This window comes from Xyrauchen texanus, chromosome 10 (assembly GCF_025860055.1).
Source record: "Xyrauchen texanus isolate HMW12.3.18 chromosome 10, RBS_HiC_50CHRs, whole genome shotgun sequence".
Taxonomy (NCBI): domain Eukaryota; kingdom Metazoa; phylum Chordata; class Actinopteri; order Cypriniformes; family Catostomidae; genus Xyrauchen; species Xyrauchen texanus.
This window is the reverse complement of record NC_068285.1, coordinates 19,247,394-19,264,317: the sequence shown is the minus strand read 5'-3', so window position 1 is coordinate 19,264,317 and position 16,924 is coordinate 19,247,394. Positions and strand designations below refer to the sequence as shown.

General features: G+C 36.0%; 2 protein-coding genes across 2 annotated transcripts in view; one reads left to right on the top strand and one right to left on the bottom strand.

The window, feature by feature from the left end:
* The window catches only part of LOC127650517 (tax1-binding protein 1 homolog A-like), a 34,504-nt gene extending 25,026 nt beyond the window's left edge, over positions 1–9,478 (bottom strand). The window contains exons 1-5 of the mRNA XM_052135974.1: positions 9,370–9,478; positions 8,069–8,295; positions 4,154–4,256; positions 1,491–1,681; positions 1,266–1,373 (exon numbers count right to left, since the gene is read on the bottom strand). Of these exons, the coding sequence (XP_051991934.1) occupies positions 1,266–1,373; positions 1,491–1,681; positions 4,154–4,256; positions 8,069–8,263 (597 nt within the window). The 5' untranslated portion in view covers positions 8,264–8,295; positions 9,370–9,478. The remainder of the gene's footprint in view (positions 1–1,265; positions 1,374–1,490; positions 1,682–4,153; positions 4,257–8,068; positions 8,296–9,369) is intronic.
* A 2,502-nt stretch (positions 9,479–11,980) lies between these two features.
* LOC127650953 (3-hydroxyisobutyrate dehydrogenase, mitochondrial-like) overlaps positions 11,981–16,924 on the top strand; it is a 39,391-nt gene continuing 34,447 nt past the window's right edge. The window contains exons 1-4 of the mRNA XM_052136628.1: positions 11,981–12,094; positions 13,156–13,316; positions 13,447–13,556; positions 15,074–15,195. Of these exons, the coding sequence (XP_051992588.1) occupies positions 12,025–12,094; positions 13,156–13,316; positions 13,447–13,556; positions 15,074–15,195 (463 nt within the window). The 5' untranslated portion in view covers positions 11,981–12,024. The remainder of the gene's footprint in view (positions 12,095–13,155; positions 13,317–13,446; positions 13,557–15,073; positions 15,196–16,924) is intronic.

Genomic DNA, 16,924 nt, shown 5'->3' with positions numbered 1-16,924 from the left:
ACCCTCCCCAGCACTGTGGCAGCAGTGGAGTCATTCAAGTTCCTGGGCTCTACCATCTCTCAGGACCTGAAGTGGGACACCCACATAGACTCCATTGTGAAGAAGGCACAGCAGAGCTTGTACTTCCTTCGCCAACTGAGGAAGCTCAACCTGCCACTGGAGCTACAGACTCAGTTCTACTCAGCCGTCATTGAGTGTGTCTTATGTACATCTATAACTGTCTGGTTTGGTTCAGCCACCACATCAGACAGAAGGAAACTACAACGAACAGTCAGGACTGCTGAGAGGATTAGTGGTGCCCCCCTACCCACCCTCCAAAACCTGTATTTCTCCAGAGTGAACAAATGTGCAGGTAGAATCACTCTGGACCCCACACAGCCTGCCCACTCCCTTCTTGAACTGTTGCCCTCTGGCTGGCGCTATAGAGCACTCAGTGCCAGGACAACCAGGCACAAGAACAGTTTTTACCCTCAGGCCATTTACCACATGCACAATTAAACTGCTGTCAGGACTCCCATTGTGCAATAATAAATACATTTGTCATGTACATATGAATATTCACTCATATTTAATTTAATCAATGTACGTACCCCTACCTTGCGCATATATTACCACTTGTACATGTACATACACCATTCTATGTTATCCTATTGCTTTGTATGTCTATTTATACTCTTACCTTGTTTTATATTCTGTGTCTCAATGTAATGTTCTGTGTGCACTTGCTTGTTTCTCCTATCACCAAAACAAATTCCTGAGCACGTACGTACGTGAGCACACTTGGCATTAAAGCTCATTCTGATTCTGTAAATAGCTAAATGACCACTTCTGTTTGTTGGCCAATCAATCTTAAAATATCAGTCGATTAATTGACCTGGCCAATATATAGGGCTTATCTATTTTGTGTGTGTGTGTGTGTGTGTGTGTGTGTGTGTGTGTGTGTGTGTGTGTGTGTGTGTGTGTGTGTGTGTGTACATGCTTAGCTATAGTTTTTCGGGGCAGAATTGTCCCCAAAAGTGAGCGAAATCTTATCAAAGCTCCCTTTGGGGACACTCCAGTTGGAAAACAGATTTATAAATAAGGCAATCTGTTTTCTTTTAGGGGTAAGGTTAGGGTTAGTCAATAGCAATTATAATTAGCATGATATAAAAATAATAAAAGTCTATGGTATGTTTCCATTTGGATAGCAAAGTAGAAGTGTTGCATTAGCTGTCTTTGTAGCTCCATCGGTTGGTCACATTTTTATGTGATTGTGTGTTAAGTACCTGGTTCTGTTGTCTCTGTCTCTCCTGAAGCTGATCTCTCTCTTGTGTGAGGAGGCGCAGGGCTTTCTGCAGTTCTCTGCACTCCTGTTGAACTTCCTCTACACGTTGCTGCGCGCGCACACGCATACACACACACAGAGATAATAAGTCAAAAATAACATATGCATGTATACATGTGTATGCTTGTGTGTGTGTGTGTGTGTGTGTGAGAGAGAGTTTTCAAACCTCAAGTATTCCAGTCTTTGTTGTCACAACCAGTATGTCAGTGTTCCCATCATCCTCCACTGTCAGTAGTTCCTCTCCGGTCGGTGTGGCTGGGCGGAACTGAAACGGCGTACTCGCACCTCTGATTTCACCCGTGTGTGTGACATAGCAGAACTGATAAAATTCTCCATCACTACGGGGAACATAATAACCTAGGGAATAGCATACAGAGTATTTGTTTGCCTCTACACAACAGCCAACAAAATTACATTAGGAAAGTAATCTGCACCCAAGTGTGTTATCTACACAACTTGCACTGATAAACAATGGATGGTCAGAGCAAGAAAGTTTAATTTTAGATGAATTGTCTCTTTAGGATATCAATTTTAGATTTCCAAACATTACTTATGCAAATAGAATAGAAGTAGAACAAGGAGTCCTGCAACAGGCCCCCACAGAGTCCGGATATCAAATTTTTTTTATATTTTGTATTACATTTTACATTTAGCTGATGCTTTTATCCAAAGCAGCTTACAGTGCAATCAAGGTACATGTTCTATCAGATTGAGTGTTCCCTGGGAGTCAGTCTGGGACTTCATTATACACGCACACACATATGCTGTATGTAAACAGTACTGTGCAGAAGTTTTAGGCACAAAAATGTTGTATAGTGAGAATATTTAAAAAAATAATACCATGAAAAAAATTTATTTATCAATTATTTACCATCTAAAGACAAATATTTTGGGTGAAGACTTTTGCACAGCACTATATCTGCATTTAATATATATATATATATATATATATATATATATATATATATATATATATATATATATATTCACGATACACACACACACACACACACACACACACACACACACACACACACACACACACACACACTATCCGTCAAAACTTTTAAAACACTTGACTGAAATGTTTCTCAAGATCTGAAAAAATCTTTTGATCTGTAGGTGTATGCTTAAATGTTTGAAATTAGATTTGTAGGCAAAAATATAATTGTGCCAACATAGTAATTTATTTCATCATAAAACTAAAATGTAATTAAAAATGTTTTTTCTTTCTTCAAATTGATGACTTGGACCAAATAATAAAGAAAAGCAGCCAATAAGTGCCAACATAGATGAGAACTCTTTCAATACTGTTTAAAAGCATCCCAGCGTTATACCTCAAAAAGTTGCTTGAGAAAATGTCAAGAGTTCATGTCTGCAAATTCTAGGCAAAGGGTGACAACTTTGAAGATGCTAAAATATAAACACACAGTTTAGATTTATTTTGTATTTTGTTTAGTCACAACATAATTCCAATTATGTTCCATTTCTATTATTCCATAGTTTTGATGACTTTACTATTATTCTAAAATGTGAGAAAAAAAAATTATAATAAAGAATAAGTGTTTCAGATCTTTTGACCAGTATGCTTGTGTGTGTGTGAGTTTTCAAACTTCAAGTATTCCAGTCTTTGTTGTTACAACCAGTATGTCAAATATATATATATATATATATATATATATATATATATATATATATATATATATATATATATATATACATATACACACATACACATACACACACACACACCGATCAGCCACAACATTAAAACCAGCTGCCTAATATTGTGTAGGTCCCCCTCGTGCCGCCAAAACAGCGCCAACCCGTACATAGCGGTTATCTGAGTTACCATAGATTTTGTCAGTTCGAACCAATCTGGCCATTCTAGAGACTGTTGTGCGTGAAAATCCCAGGAGATCAGCAGTTACAGAAATACTCAAACCAGCCTGTCTGGCCCCAACATTCATCCCACTGTCCAATTCACTGAAATAAATTTTTGCCCCATTCTGATGGTTGATGTGAACATTTACTGAAGCTTTAGACCGGTACCTGCAAGATTTTATGCACTGCACAGCTGCTGCACAATTGACTGATTAGATAACGGGTTGGTCTGAGTATTTCTGTAACTGCTGATCTCCTGGGATTTTCACACACAACAGTCTCTAGAATTTACTCAGAATGGTGCCAAAAACAAAAAACATCCAGTGAGTGGCAGTTCTGTGGATGGAAATGTCTTGCTGATGAGAGAGGTCAACCGAGAATGGCCAGACTGGTTCAAACTGACAAAGTCTACAGTAACTCAGATAACCGCTCTGTACAATTGTGGTGAGAAGAATAACATTTCAGAATGCTATTCTGAGATGTAGCTTGGAGCTGTTTTGGCAGCAAGATGGGGGCCTACACAATATTAGGCAGTTTTAATGTTGTGGCTAATGTTGAGGCTGGACGAGATATATATATATATATATATATATATGCCTGGTTTTATTGTTTTATTGTGCACAATTCATCAGTACATGTTTCTATAAAAAAAGCTTTGCTTTCAATATCTTCTATCAAACCCTTTCAGCCACAGAAAATAATTTTCTGACAATCACACTGGTGTGGATTTTTTTTTAACCTTTAATAAAAAGCACCCCCCTTTTCATAAATCAAGCAAATCATGATGCATAAAATGAAGCCCCACCCTACATTATTTCCCCATTAATATTCTGTATCATTTGGAGATAAATCGCATTATAGGAGTTTAAATGGGTTGTCAATCCTCAAAAGAGTTTTTATTTGAGTTTTAGATGGAGTAAACTAATTTTGCGTGTGTGTGCATACCCTGAAAGATGATGGTTCGGTGAACAGTGGATCCCTCCGAGTAGTTATCAGGCATTGGAGACCAGAGGAATGTGTAGTAGTCTCTTGCACTGCTCCAGCCCACCTGAAACACACACACACACACACACACACACACACACACACACACACACACACACACACACACAGGCAGTAAAAAAGAAACTAGTCAGAAATAAAACGACAGTGTGGAAGACAAATATGAAGGCCTATGAAAACAGTAACAGTTACAGTAAAACTTATATAACACACACTAGTCTATTGTGCTCTAACTGTAACAATAAAGGAAACTATATATACTTAAAAGGAACTGCCATCCAAAACACAGACAGACAGACTGTGGGAAAGAAAAACAGACAGGGAAAAAAAAAGGGCAACAATAATGAGCATACTATTGCCATTTTTACTTCCTATCAAAACAGACAGAGGGAGAGCAACATTTTATATCCCAATATGTTTAGCCTCGTATCGATTTCACAGGTTATAAATATCACAATAAGCATGAGGAGGAATGGAAATACTATGGAAATAAAGAAGCCCCCCTTCTGCACCTCTTTGCCAGCTGTGAAAGGGGGAGAATGCGTGTGTGTGTGTGTGTGTGTGTGTGTGTAACTGACTCAAAAAAGTAGGCGTAATGGAAAAAAGGGTGAAAATTTTACACTTGCTTCAAAGGCAGCTGAAATTTAGTGGTTACTCTGAAAAGTGTTGGTGTGTCAATTTCATCTTTTCGGCCTTTGAAGCAAATGTAAAATTTTCACCTCCATAATCACCCACATTTGTGTGTGTGTGCCCGCAAATGAGTGACTATATGGTTTTATGTATTTTTAATTGAAATATGATGGAAGTAAAGTAGAGAATGTTTCTCAGGCCAAACCCACTATCATAAACATGTCACATACTGTTACATTTCACAATTACAAACAAGACACACGCAACACACACACACACACACACACACACACACATTTACAGACAGCAATTTGTCATCATGATTTTTCACAACTCTATCTGACATTTACTTTGATTCTAATATATCATATCTGTAATCTCTTTTACGGAAAGTATTCAGCTTTCATCTGGCACACAGAGTCATCTGTGAAGAAATAACCTATTAATTACACAGAATGAAAGATGATAGCAAGTGGAAAGAGAGAGAGAGTATCTGTGTGTTTCAAACAAGTCATGCTTGTAGATACAGGACTGATAAATTAAATAATAAAAGGGCTGATGTAACAATAAATCAGGTGCATAAGAACATGCTTGGCATGTGTGCGACAACTTAATTACATAGTACCTGTCTAAGTGTGTGTGTTTGTATGTCTGTGCATGAACCTACTGTATGTGTGTGTATATGCATGATTACACAGCACTTTTAGTATCGCTTAAAGGTAGCCTGTTTTTAACATGCCTAAACATCCTCCTTATAAAGAGTACTAAAGTTTGTTCTAACTGAAATCCAATGGCCCTGTTTTTTACCTAGTATTAAGACAAACTATTGACCTGATTTGCATAAACAAGGGTTAAAAAATAAATAAATATCTTGCTGCGTAATATGTAAAAATCAATCAATTATCTTGTAAAACAATTTTAAACATGGTTTTTCCCAATTGTTCTATAATTATTATACATGTTGTTTCTATGGCCTGAGATGTATTATTTGTCAATATAGATTATTTATACATACTGTGTGTGTGTGTGTGTGTGTGTGTGTGTGTGTGTGTGTGTGTATATATATATATACAGTATATAGAACTTATTGTTACTAGTTTTAATTAACTAGTGAAGGCAAAAAGGTGATTAAAAATCTTTATCAGGTACATACAGGATCTAAGGTTTACATTTCCCTCCAATATATATGTACATTTTAACCTAATAATAACTAAAGTTTAAGGACATGTTATACATATGTCAACCACTCATTTGAAAATCTTAAGACTTATATATATATATACACAAACAGGGTTGGGAGGGTTGAAATGTATTTCACTACAGATTACTGTTTACATGCTGTAAAATTTAATTTGTAACATATTCCATTAGATTACTCAAGGTCAGTAACGTATTCTAAATACTTTTGATTACTTCTTCATTTTTTTACTTGTTTTGACCATAAAAACTTTACAGTACAGTACGACACATGTTAAAAATACATTCTCTGAAAAACCTAAATATCTTATGCAGGTGTTGTTTCTAAAACAAGATAAATCAAATTGATCTTATTTTAAGGATTTTTAGATATTTTTACAGGAAAACAATAAATAAAAATGATCAAGAATATGATTTTTGCCCTGATATCAAAGGTCTTACTAGAAAAAAGAAATTATGAACCAACGTGAATTTTCTTGATAAACAAATATGATCGTGTCTGTAACATGTGCATGTAAAATGGCTAGAAATAGCATTTTAGCTTAGCATAAAGCTGACAATATGCACAATGTTTATTTCTATTTCTTCTGCTCCAAACTTACTTCAAAAGTACTTCTCTGTCTGCTCGTATGAATGTAACACATCATAAGAAAGTGTTTCACCGCTATTCAAATGCACTTTGGATCGCATCATTTATAAGTATAAATGTTTTCTATCTGAAAGTACGAAATATTAAACGAAACAAATGACAATAAATTGCAAAGTAATCTCTTCAGTAATCAAAATACGTTTTTCATGTAACTGTAGCGGAATACAGTTCCTTAAATTTTGTAACTGAATTTAAATATAAATGAATTTATTTTTAAAAGAAAAAGCACTTACAAGAACTGAATTCTACTTATATGTACTACAAGAAAAGTGTAACGTAAACATTTATTCAAATCGGCACTGTCTTAAAGGAACAGTACTTCCTCTACACCACCAGAGGGAGCCTGTGGTTCGCTGAGTAATCTAAAACACGTTAAGATGTGCTGCAGAGTATTATAGTGTGTGTGTGTGTGTGTGTGTGTGTGTGTGTGTGTGTGTGTGTGTGTGTGTGTGTGTGTGTGTGTGTGTGTGTGTGTGTGTGTGAGCTCCTAAGGTATAGTTCCCATACTCCCTCAATGACTCCTTGAACATGAGTCATCAGATATTCTATGAATCTATTGATCATCCTTCCAACCTACGGTCTATCTTGTACAGTAGGGAAACTAATAAGACTAGGTAGGTGTAAACTGTGATTACCCAAACTTTATTGCCTAAAAAACACAAGAGAAAATAAAGGAAAAATAAGGCAGGATTCAGCTGTCTACAGTTGTCATAATAAAATGCCCACAGCCTGTACAAAAGTACATGCAAATAAACACACACGAAACCCTATTCCCCCGTAAACTAACCATCAAAACAGAGTGATATTGAGCGGATTAACCATCTTTTTTTTCCAATACACATCTTCCCCTGCAGCCCATCACTAAAAGCTGTCTGGAAATATCTGGTTGATTTGAAGTGCCTTTTAATACCAGCCATAAACTGTCATTTTATCTTAACAAGATGTAAAGTTTCCGTGCTCTCATTTCCTCTTGATTAAAAAAAAGAGATTAGATTTTCAGATGCAAGGAGCGAGAGAAGGACAGTGAGATTAAACTGGATGGAGATAATTGTTTACAAAATTTGAGAACAGTTGCGCTAACATTTTCTTAAAAAAGTTCACAGAGTTAAGAGGAAAAATGTAAAAGTTAATGTTTTGAAGGGTTTTTTTCCCCTCATGAGATACTGTATATAAATACACATATAACTATGTGTGTTCAGATACATATATAACCAAGCTGACTCCATAGTTAGGGTGTTCATGTCCATGCGCACACCTTAAAAAATAAAACAGCACAGTTTTTGAAAGCAATGAAAAGAATATAAATGTGTGTATATGTGTCATTCAGAATTTGTCTGGATTTTGGTGCATTTCTGGGTATGAATAAAACCTGTAGTACTAACCTTAAATATGCCAACCCAGTCTTTGGGATGAGGAGAGATGAAAGGGGTGAGTGTGTAATGACATTCAAGTGCTGCCTGTGGGAGGAAGCTCTTTCCAACATTCTGGAAGATGACATGGGCGAAGTTTGAAGTCTCCATGGCAACACATCCTCCTCCACCTGCATGTGTCCCTGTACTACAAGCTGATGACATCATAGGTGTTTTAAGAGTGCCTGCACGTGATCAACCTGCAAATATAAAACAAGAGCGAGCAGTAGTTTGAAAGGGAATGACAAGGAAACCAAGTTTTACTGTTCAACTGAAATCTATCAAAATGCTCTTTTACAAAACCTTGCATTGTACATTTACATTTATGCATTAGGCAGACGCTTTTATCCAAAGTGACTTACAAAGCCCTTATTACAGGGACAATCCCCCTGGAGCAACCTGGAGTTATGTGCCTTGCTCAGGACACAATGGTGGTGGCTGTGGGGATCGAACCAACAACCTTCTGCTTAACAGTTCAATGCGCCTCTGAGAGGCTTCCTATATGTATTTCCTGATGCCAATTTAAAAGTGTAATGTCATTACTGTAGCCAATGATTTTCTATAGAAAATTGCAATATGACATTTAAGCAATATATCTCGTTTTACCCAATAACTTGGCATTCTACTACATAATGGGGAAATGTAACAATGTAATTTAAGTGCTGAAATGTTTCTGCTCTAACAAGAGGTGAAATGCAATGATGAAATTATATGAGAGGGGAAAAGCTGCATGAAGAAGACCTGCCCTATTTCAGGCCATATGGGGCGATGCCGAGTAGGCCTACATAAATGGCACTGCTGATGGCGGTGAAGTTTACAGAGGCCTTGACACCTAAAAAAATACAGCACTTTACATATTCCGCCTAAACTCGCAGTATAAAGGAATAAAACCAAACACCCCTCTTGCAGCTTGTTACAATATGACTGCATCAGTCGTGCCATACTTACTATTGAAATTCCACTTGCATCCTCATATTGCTAGCTGGTAAGTCTTTAAGTGCCAACATGGGGATTAAAGCCAGCAACATTTAAATTAGATTAAATAAATGTGCTATTAAGAATTTTACAATATATTCTAATATAATAAAAATATCAATCGGTCGGCTCAGAGGATGAGCTGGTTAAATGAGTTTTGATTTCTCCAGCGTAATCCACTGCAATTCCACCCCCACGTTTCATCGGGATGCACCACGTATAATGCAAACATGCATTTACAAGATTCAACCACTATTAATATATATATATATATAAATTGCTCAATAAGTGAGTAATACCTGTGATACATGTTTATCAGAAGGTCATAAACTGGTTACATAGCTAGAAAACGCAGAATGAGCGCAGCGCTGTCATGTAGCTCAGCCGGGTGTCAACATGTTTTGGAAATCTGAAAACGTCACATTACTTCCGGTCAGTTCCGCGCGGTGATTGGTTTATTTTTCCTGTCAAAGAAACCCGTGTTTAACCATTGGCTGTTGATAAAACCCAACAAAACAAATGTAAGATGAGGGAAAATATCATTATATAGAAATATTTTTGTTTTTGTAATCTCTGATATGGTTCCTTTATATGTTATGGTGAAATTATATATTTGCTCAGCTGTTAATAATTGGGATGTTTCTTGATCAGAAATAGTGTGGGTGGTATTTTAAGCAAAGTCACACGAGAAACATTGAAAAGCATAGAAAAACAAATCCTCAACAATGAGACTCTTAACAGTGTTAGGTAAGTTACTCTAAAAACGTAATTAATTACTAACTACTATTTACATCTTCTACAGTGTAATTAGATTACTCTACTAATTACTTTGTCTGAAAATTAATTGCATTACTTATTACTAATTACTTTCTAAAACTCTTTTCAACCTGGACCAGATGAAAAATACAAGGATAGACATGAAACTGTTCATTTAATTCTTTCAAATAAATCATATAAAATGTAATAAATTATTTATGAACTGGCCAAAGAATTTAAGGGAGCTACATTAAATTAGAAAACACATATTTTAACATTAGACAGTAATTTCATTAAGACATAAAAAACGATTTTAAATTCATGATTGTTTTATCTAAAATTGTTTCATAGTCTTTACAGTATTTAATGCAATTACATCAGAAGTAACTGTAATTAAATTACTGAAAAATGTAGAGTACTTAATTTACTTTTGTTCACTTAAAAAGTTATTTAATTAGTAATGCATTACAATAACACTGGACTCTTACAAATATTGTAATGTCTTTATTTAATAATAAAAAAAAAACATATGAAACTAAATATAAATAATATGTTGTATAGATTGGAATCGATGGGAATCAGGGGTACTGCCCTGACTTGTTTTCGATCTTATTTTACGGGTCGTACTCAATTTGTACAGCTGAAGCAGTTTCCATCAAAGCCTTCATACGTTAATATGGGATTCCACAGGGATCCGTCTTAGGTCCTCTCTTATTTATCTTTTACCTCTTGGTAATATTTTTAGGAAATTTGGTATTCTATTCCACTGCTATGCTGATGACACCCAAGTTTACCTATCCTCCAAACCTACCTCTACTTTTCCTCCATCTATCCTCGCAGATTGCGTAGTTGAGATGAAAGAGTGGTTTACATCAAATTTTCTTAAGTTAAATAGCTGTAAAACTGAAATTCTTCTTGTTGGCTCAAAAACCAACTTGGCAAAGTCTAAATGTTTCTCAGTGAATATTTATGATTTTCCAGTCTCTGTTGCTAAACAGGATAAACGTTTGGGTGTCATCTTTGATAGTACTTTATCATTCGAACCACATAAAAACAATGTAATTCGCCATGCATATTTCCACATAATGTAACATTAATCGACCTCGTCCAGCTTTTTCAGTATAGAGCACCACGGTTCTTGTTCATGCTTTAGTAACTTCCCATATTGATTATTGTAACACTCTTTTTTATGGTCTGCCATCAAGACTTCTCTATAAACTTCTGCTAGGTCAGAATTCAGCAGCACAAATTATTTGCAGAACTCCTATAACTGAACACATTACTCCCATATTACAATCCCTGCATTGGCTCCCGGTTAAATATCACATTGACTTTAAAATTCTTCTCTTTATTACAAGTCACTTAATAATCTTGCCCCTTATTTGACCTTCTTCAAATCCACACTTTTCCTTGCACTTTAAGATCGTCTTCTGCACTCACTCTTGTTCTCCCTCGAGTTCGCACAACAACCATGGGGTCTAGAGCCTTTAGACATGCAGCTCCTTATTTATGGAACTCATTGTCACTGGATGTGAGAAATAGTGAAAGCCTTCTGGTATTTAAATCTCATCTTTTTAGGCAGGCTTTTATGTGATTGCTTTTATGCTTGTATTAAGTCTGTTCAGGCTGTAATAATGATGAATTGTTGTTTAAGGTTATTGTTTTGTTGTAAGGTGTCCTTGAGTGTCATGTAAGGCAACTATAAATAAAATGTATAATAATAATAATAATTAACTTAAATAAACTAAAATATAAACTAAAATATGGTTTATGATTTTTATTTATTTATTGCCAGTATTTTATGAATTTATTGTTTAATTAGTTTTTCACATTTTGTCACATGTATGTCAAATAATTTAATGTAATAGCCTACTTTCTTTTCTAGATCCATGTTAAGATTTTACCTGTTACTTTTGGATTTGCTAAATGTGATTGTCTCTCTTTAAGGAAAGGTTTACTCCTAGAAGCCTAAAACGTCTAGACATTCTTTATCTTCTAATGAGTATCACCTTAATCTCATTCAAAGAAATCAGAGGGAGAAACTGTGCGGCGCCTCAGTATAGATCCCCAATCTCATTGGTTGCTAAAAAACTCCTTATCAGTGATTGGTAAAATTGTGCTGTCAATCATAAGCACCGCCCCTTGAATTCTTGGCTCGCACATTGTCAATGAGGCGCTGAGGTCAAGGGAAAATAAGCATGGCCGCTTTGTTCAGAGGATATCAACATTTTTATAAAAGGTGCTATAAACATGTGGACCTCACGCGAGGTACGTTATTTGGTTATTAATATTCTATTGCCAGGTAAAGGGGATCAAAGCGCGCGCTTGTCATTGCAAATAGTTAATCTGAAATGTTAGTTTTCCCATCTGGTTTGTTTGTCACCCTGCCTGTATCCTTCTGCAGATTGTCCAGCGATGATTTACGTCAACTGATTCTTGCCAAATATCACGTCAAAATACATCATCCATGCTAAGCAATGTGGAAATGCAATTTTACTCTTAAACAGTAAAATGTTGTTACTGAACTGGGTTTTATCCATTGTAAAGTGCTCACAAGCATATCAAGTAAAGGTATTTCTTCTTTAACATGTGTGCATTATATACAAACAAGTGTTTCGAAAGGTTATTTTTTTATTAAAGTGGCAGTGATGTACCATTGAAATGTTGCTCCCTGTCACAGATTTCTATTATGGCAGAGACTATTTGACAATTTGAAGTGTTCAAAAAGCATCTTCTGTGCAGTTCTTTGCACCTTAATGAAATACTAACAAACAGTGTAGGGGCATCACTGCAATGTGTTTATATAGAGTCCCACAGACACCCTACCCCAACCTCAAACCCTAACCTTCCCTTTCAGGTTACTATATAAACACCATTTTACTGAAGTAACATTATGGTTAATTGCATTAAAACTGTAAGGCGGTTTTGTAGGTAACAAATGTCTAATTATTATGTTTCATGTTTCATATCATTGAAAAGTTCTCAGTGTGACTATGAAGGTCTCATTACCTTTTTAGAGATTTTAGAGGAATTCTGACCAATTTTGGAGGAATGCCTACCTCCTGTATGCAGATAAGGTGTGACCCCAGAACTTCCAAACTATTCATCCCCAAATTCTTATTGTCATTCCATTTGGTTGTTCTGTGTATTTAAGGAAATTTAGCACATTGTAGCCAGAAATTCCCCTTGTGCTTACACTACATACTTTGCTGAAGTCAGGAATGCATCTGCTACTCTTAAGTTGAATCTCTGAGCATTAAATGTTTTTTATTAATTATTTCTGAAATAGATTTTACTGTAAATTATGATTTCTTTGTTTGATTTTCTAGTATCCCGTAGATCAATGGCTTCCAAGACCCCAGTGGGTTTTATTGGACTGGGTAACATGGGTACACCCATGGCTAGAAACTTACTAAAGCATGGATACCCTGTCATTGCTACTGATGTCTTCCCAGAGTCCTGCAAAGAGCTTCAGGACTCAGGAGCACAGGTATTAATGCCACTGTCTCATGCACACTACTCTTGATCACTTGCTGTTGTTCCATGCTTTGCTTTGTTTCTGCGACTAGATCAAACACATCTTTGTGTGATTTATTGTAAGCTCTTGCTGTTCCTTTCAGATCCTGGATTGCCCTGCCGAAGTGGCTGATAAAGCTGACCGCATCATCACCATGCTGCCGTCCAGTCCCAATGTCATAGAGGTTTACACAGGACCCAACGGGATCCTTAAGTAAGTCCTCACAGAATAAGCTTTCTGCAATAGCTGCTTAAATCTACATTTTGCCTCCAAATGTAATGCTATCCTGGGGCTTGTTCAGTAAGCAGCTTTCTCCACAGCAACGTATTTTTGCCACAACTCTTGTGTAAATAACAAACGCGGGATCCGTGGAAGACTTCACATGTATTCTCTGTTTCTTCGTTTTATATCCAGATATTTTATTGTAATTGTTGGGGTGAGCAGACCTTTGAGTTTAAACAGGGACAGGGGAAGGGTGCATCTGTACACACACATATAACATTTGAAAGTGTATGTTTTATTTTATATTCAGTTTACAACCATTTTAATCACATTTAAGCCTCTAAAATATGTTGGACAAATTGTATAATTGTAAAATATGTATGTAAAAACTTATTTAAAAAAGTATCATTTACTTTATGAACATGCAGGGGTGGACTGGCCATAGCAAGAGGTTTTTATTTCAAATCCATGGCCGATATCTCTTCCCAATCCGCCCCTGCTTCCATGTGAAATAATACGACCTGTCACTGTTGGAAATTTCATGTCTACACCTTATTAACAAGTTGAAAACAAAATAAAACAGGATTACACATATAACAATTTAATGCTTGTATGATAAAAAAGTTCAGCGTATCATAGCTGTCTGAATGTGATCTGCCAGGTCCAGTTTACTTCTGCGGGTGTCAGGAAAACAAACATTTAGAGTGACAGAAAAAACACCTCGTGAGCATTTTCACGTAGTAAGGGGGTAAGTAGACGAATGCCATCGCTCTTGGGGGACAAATACTTTCTGTGCCCCCACATGTAATCCATTTTGATCAACTCTTCTCAGTACACTTCAGTACAAACAAAATGTGTGAATGGACGAATAAACATATTTGACTGGACAATAAAAAAAGTCTACCTTAAAGCGGTCATGACATGCCTTTTTTATTTTAATATGTTCCTTGAGGTTACATATTTGAGGTTTGGGCACAACAAAAAAAAAAAGGTAATATATTTGTACAATTTATAATTTTCCACCCTCATTCTGACCCTCTGTCAGAAATGCTAGTTTTGGTGCTTCTACTCTTTTAAGACTTGACTAAACGCCCAATGTTATGATTGGGTCTCTGCTCTTGACTGACGTGCTCTCTCCTTGCCATATCACTGCTCAATACTACTGGGCGGGGCTACGGAAGTGATTAGGTAAAGTAGGATTTGATGTGTTTTTGTGGAGGTGGTCAGATGCAAATATTTATTAAGTAGAAGAGAATGAATCGTTTTGGCAGCTGGGTTTCAACAAATGCTCTATTTGCATTGAGGAAGTTGAGTTCTGAATCTTACAGTATGTTTTTATAGTACAATGCCTAACTTAAGTGATGTTTTTTTTAATATCTAAGTGCTTATTGTAAATGGAATGCACAACAGAAGGATTTTGCATCCTTTTGAAGATTTCTGAGCTTTTAGTCTTTCCAATGACAGTCATTCAACATTCTCCTTTGTTTGATATTGTGCTTCCTCTTCAGGAAAGTTAAAAAAGGCACACTTCTTATTGACTCCAGCACCATCGATCCTGCGGTGTCCAAAGAGATGGCTGTTGCTGCTGAAAAGATGGGTGCCATGTTCATGGATGCTCCAGTGTCAGGAGGTATGACCAACCTAATGTCACACCCAGTTTATATTGACAGGATCACTTTATTTAGATATCTTGGAAGTGCTCACTGTGAAGATGTAATTACTTTTATTGTGGTCTGTAGGTTCACATATGTGTTGAACATGTCCATCTGCTTGGTTAGTGCTGTAGTATCTTGTACACAACCAAATATTTATTTTGGGCAACTCGTACTTCTTTTAGACACTACTTTTCATACTTCCTTTGACAAATGAGCACCAATAGATGGTTCACTGGTTAAGCGGCTTATGTATAAGGTCACAACTTCACATATTCACCTCCTATATTTAACAAACAAAGTATTATGATAATTGAAACTTATTGCAAATGGTGATCTGTCCATGAGAAAAACTTGAACTGGTTTATAGTGTTACCTAAATTGAGGTAAAGTTTTCTTTTAACACACAGATTTCTTTTGCATGTTGTATTAAATTGACTTGGCAGAGGTAATCTCCATGCTCTCCCAGATAATATTTGTTATAGAATCAATAAAAATTGTTAATAACAAAAAACTAAAGTTGTTAGGTTTCAGATAATAAAATAAAAGATGTATCTTTCAAAATGAAGACATTTTTATTTGCAGTTTCTGATTATCAGATGTTAGTGAAACATAGCCATAGTTAATGTGATGAACTACACTTGTGGGTACTCTGCTAAACCTTTTCCACTGACATGGTTTGGGGGCGGGTTCCTGTGCCAATGTGAATTGACCCTTCACTAAGCCCCACCTTAAAAGCGCTTCTGACCAATCCTGTCTCAGCAACTGTTTCCCTGCCACCATTACTCTGACACATGATTGCTTTTTTCCAATGACAGCCTATGGGAGTAATGTGTGTGTGTGTGTGAGTACCTTTAAGCAGGACTTTATCAAAATAATCACCCGTTTACTCCAGAGGGCAATAAGTGAAATTTCAGCTGTATGAGCAATGCACAGTTTATACAGTGAAGACAACACTTCAGTAGGCAGAACAACACAAACATGCGTTACGTTCTTGCGTTCAGAACATTCAAAGGAGCGCAAATGCGATCTAAGGGATCTCAAGATGTGTTTAAAGATTGAGTATTAAACTATATTTAACTTGACACAGTGACCTAAACATTTTATGGTTATTACGCAACACGCCCGAGACGTCTGACGTAGGTGTAAATTGACGGGCCCTTAAACAAACCCTCTTAATAAATCTCCAACTGATTGACACATTTACTTGTGAAATGGATGGCTGTGAACAGTATGCTAATGATTGACTTATGATCAATAATATGGTAGTAAACAATACATTGTATTCTAAAGCGCTTTTTGTATTGTCTTATCAATGATTAACTCTTCTGCTACAAGAATGTAATGCATTTTAATTATCTGAATATTTATTTATATTTATATATAATATTTAAAGATAACTATGTATAATTATATATTGATATTAATATGTATTATCATTATATATTGAGTTATTGTTATATGAGTATGAGGTTAAAATTAACTCAGATAACCGCCTTGTACAATTGAGGTGAGATGTGGGTTGGTGCTGTTTTGGCAGCACGAGGGGGACCTACACAATATTAGGCAGGTAGTTTTACTGTTGAGGATGATCGGTGTGTGTGTGTGTGTGTGTATGTGTGTATGTATGTGTATATATATATATATATTTATTTATTTATTTATTTTCTGTATTTATTTCTTTAGTACCTTATTTTGTTGTGGATT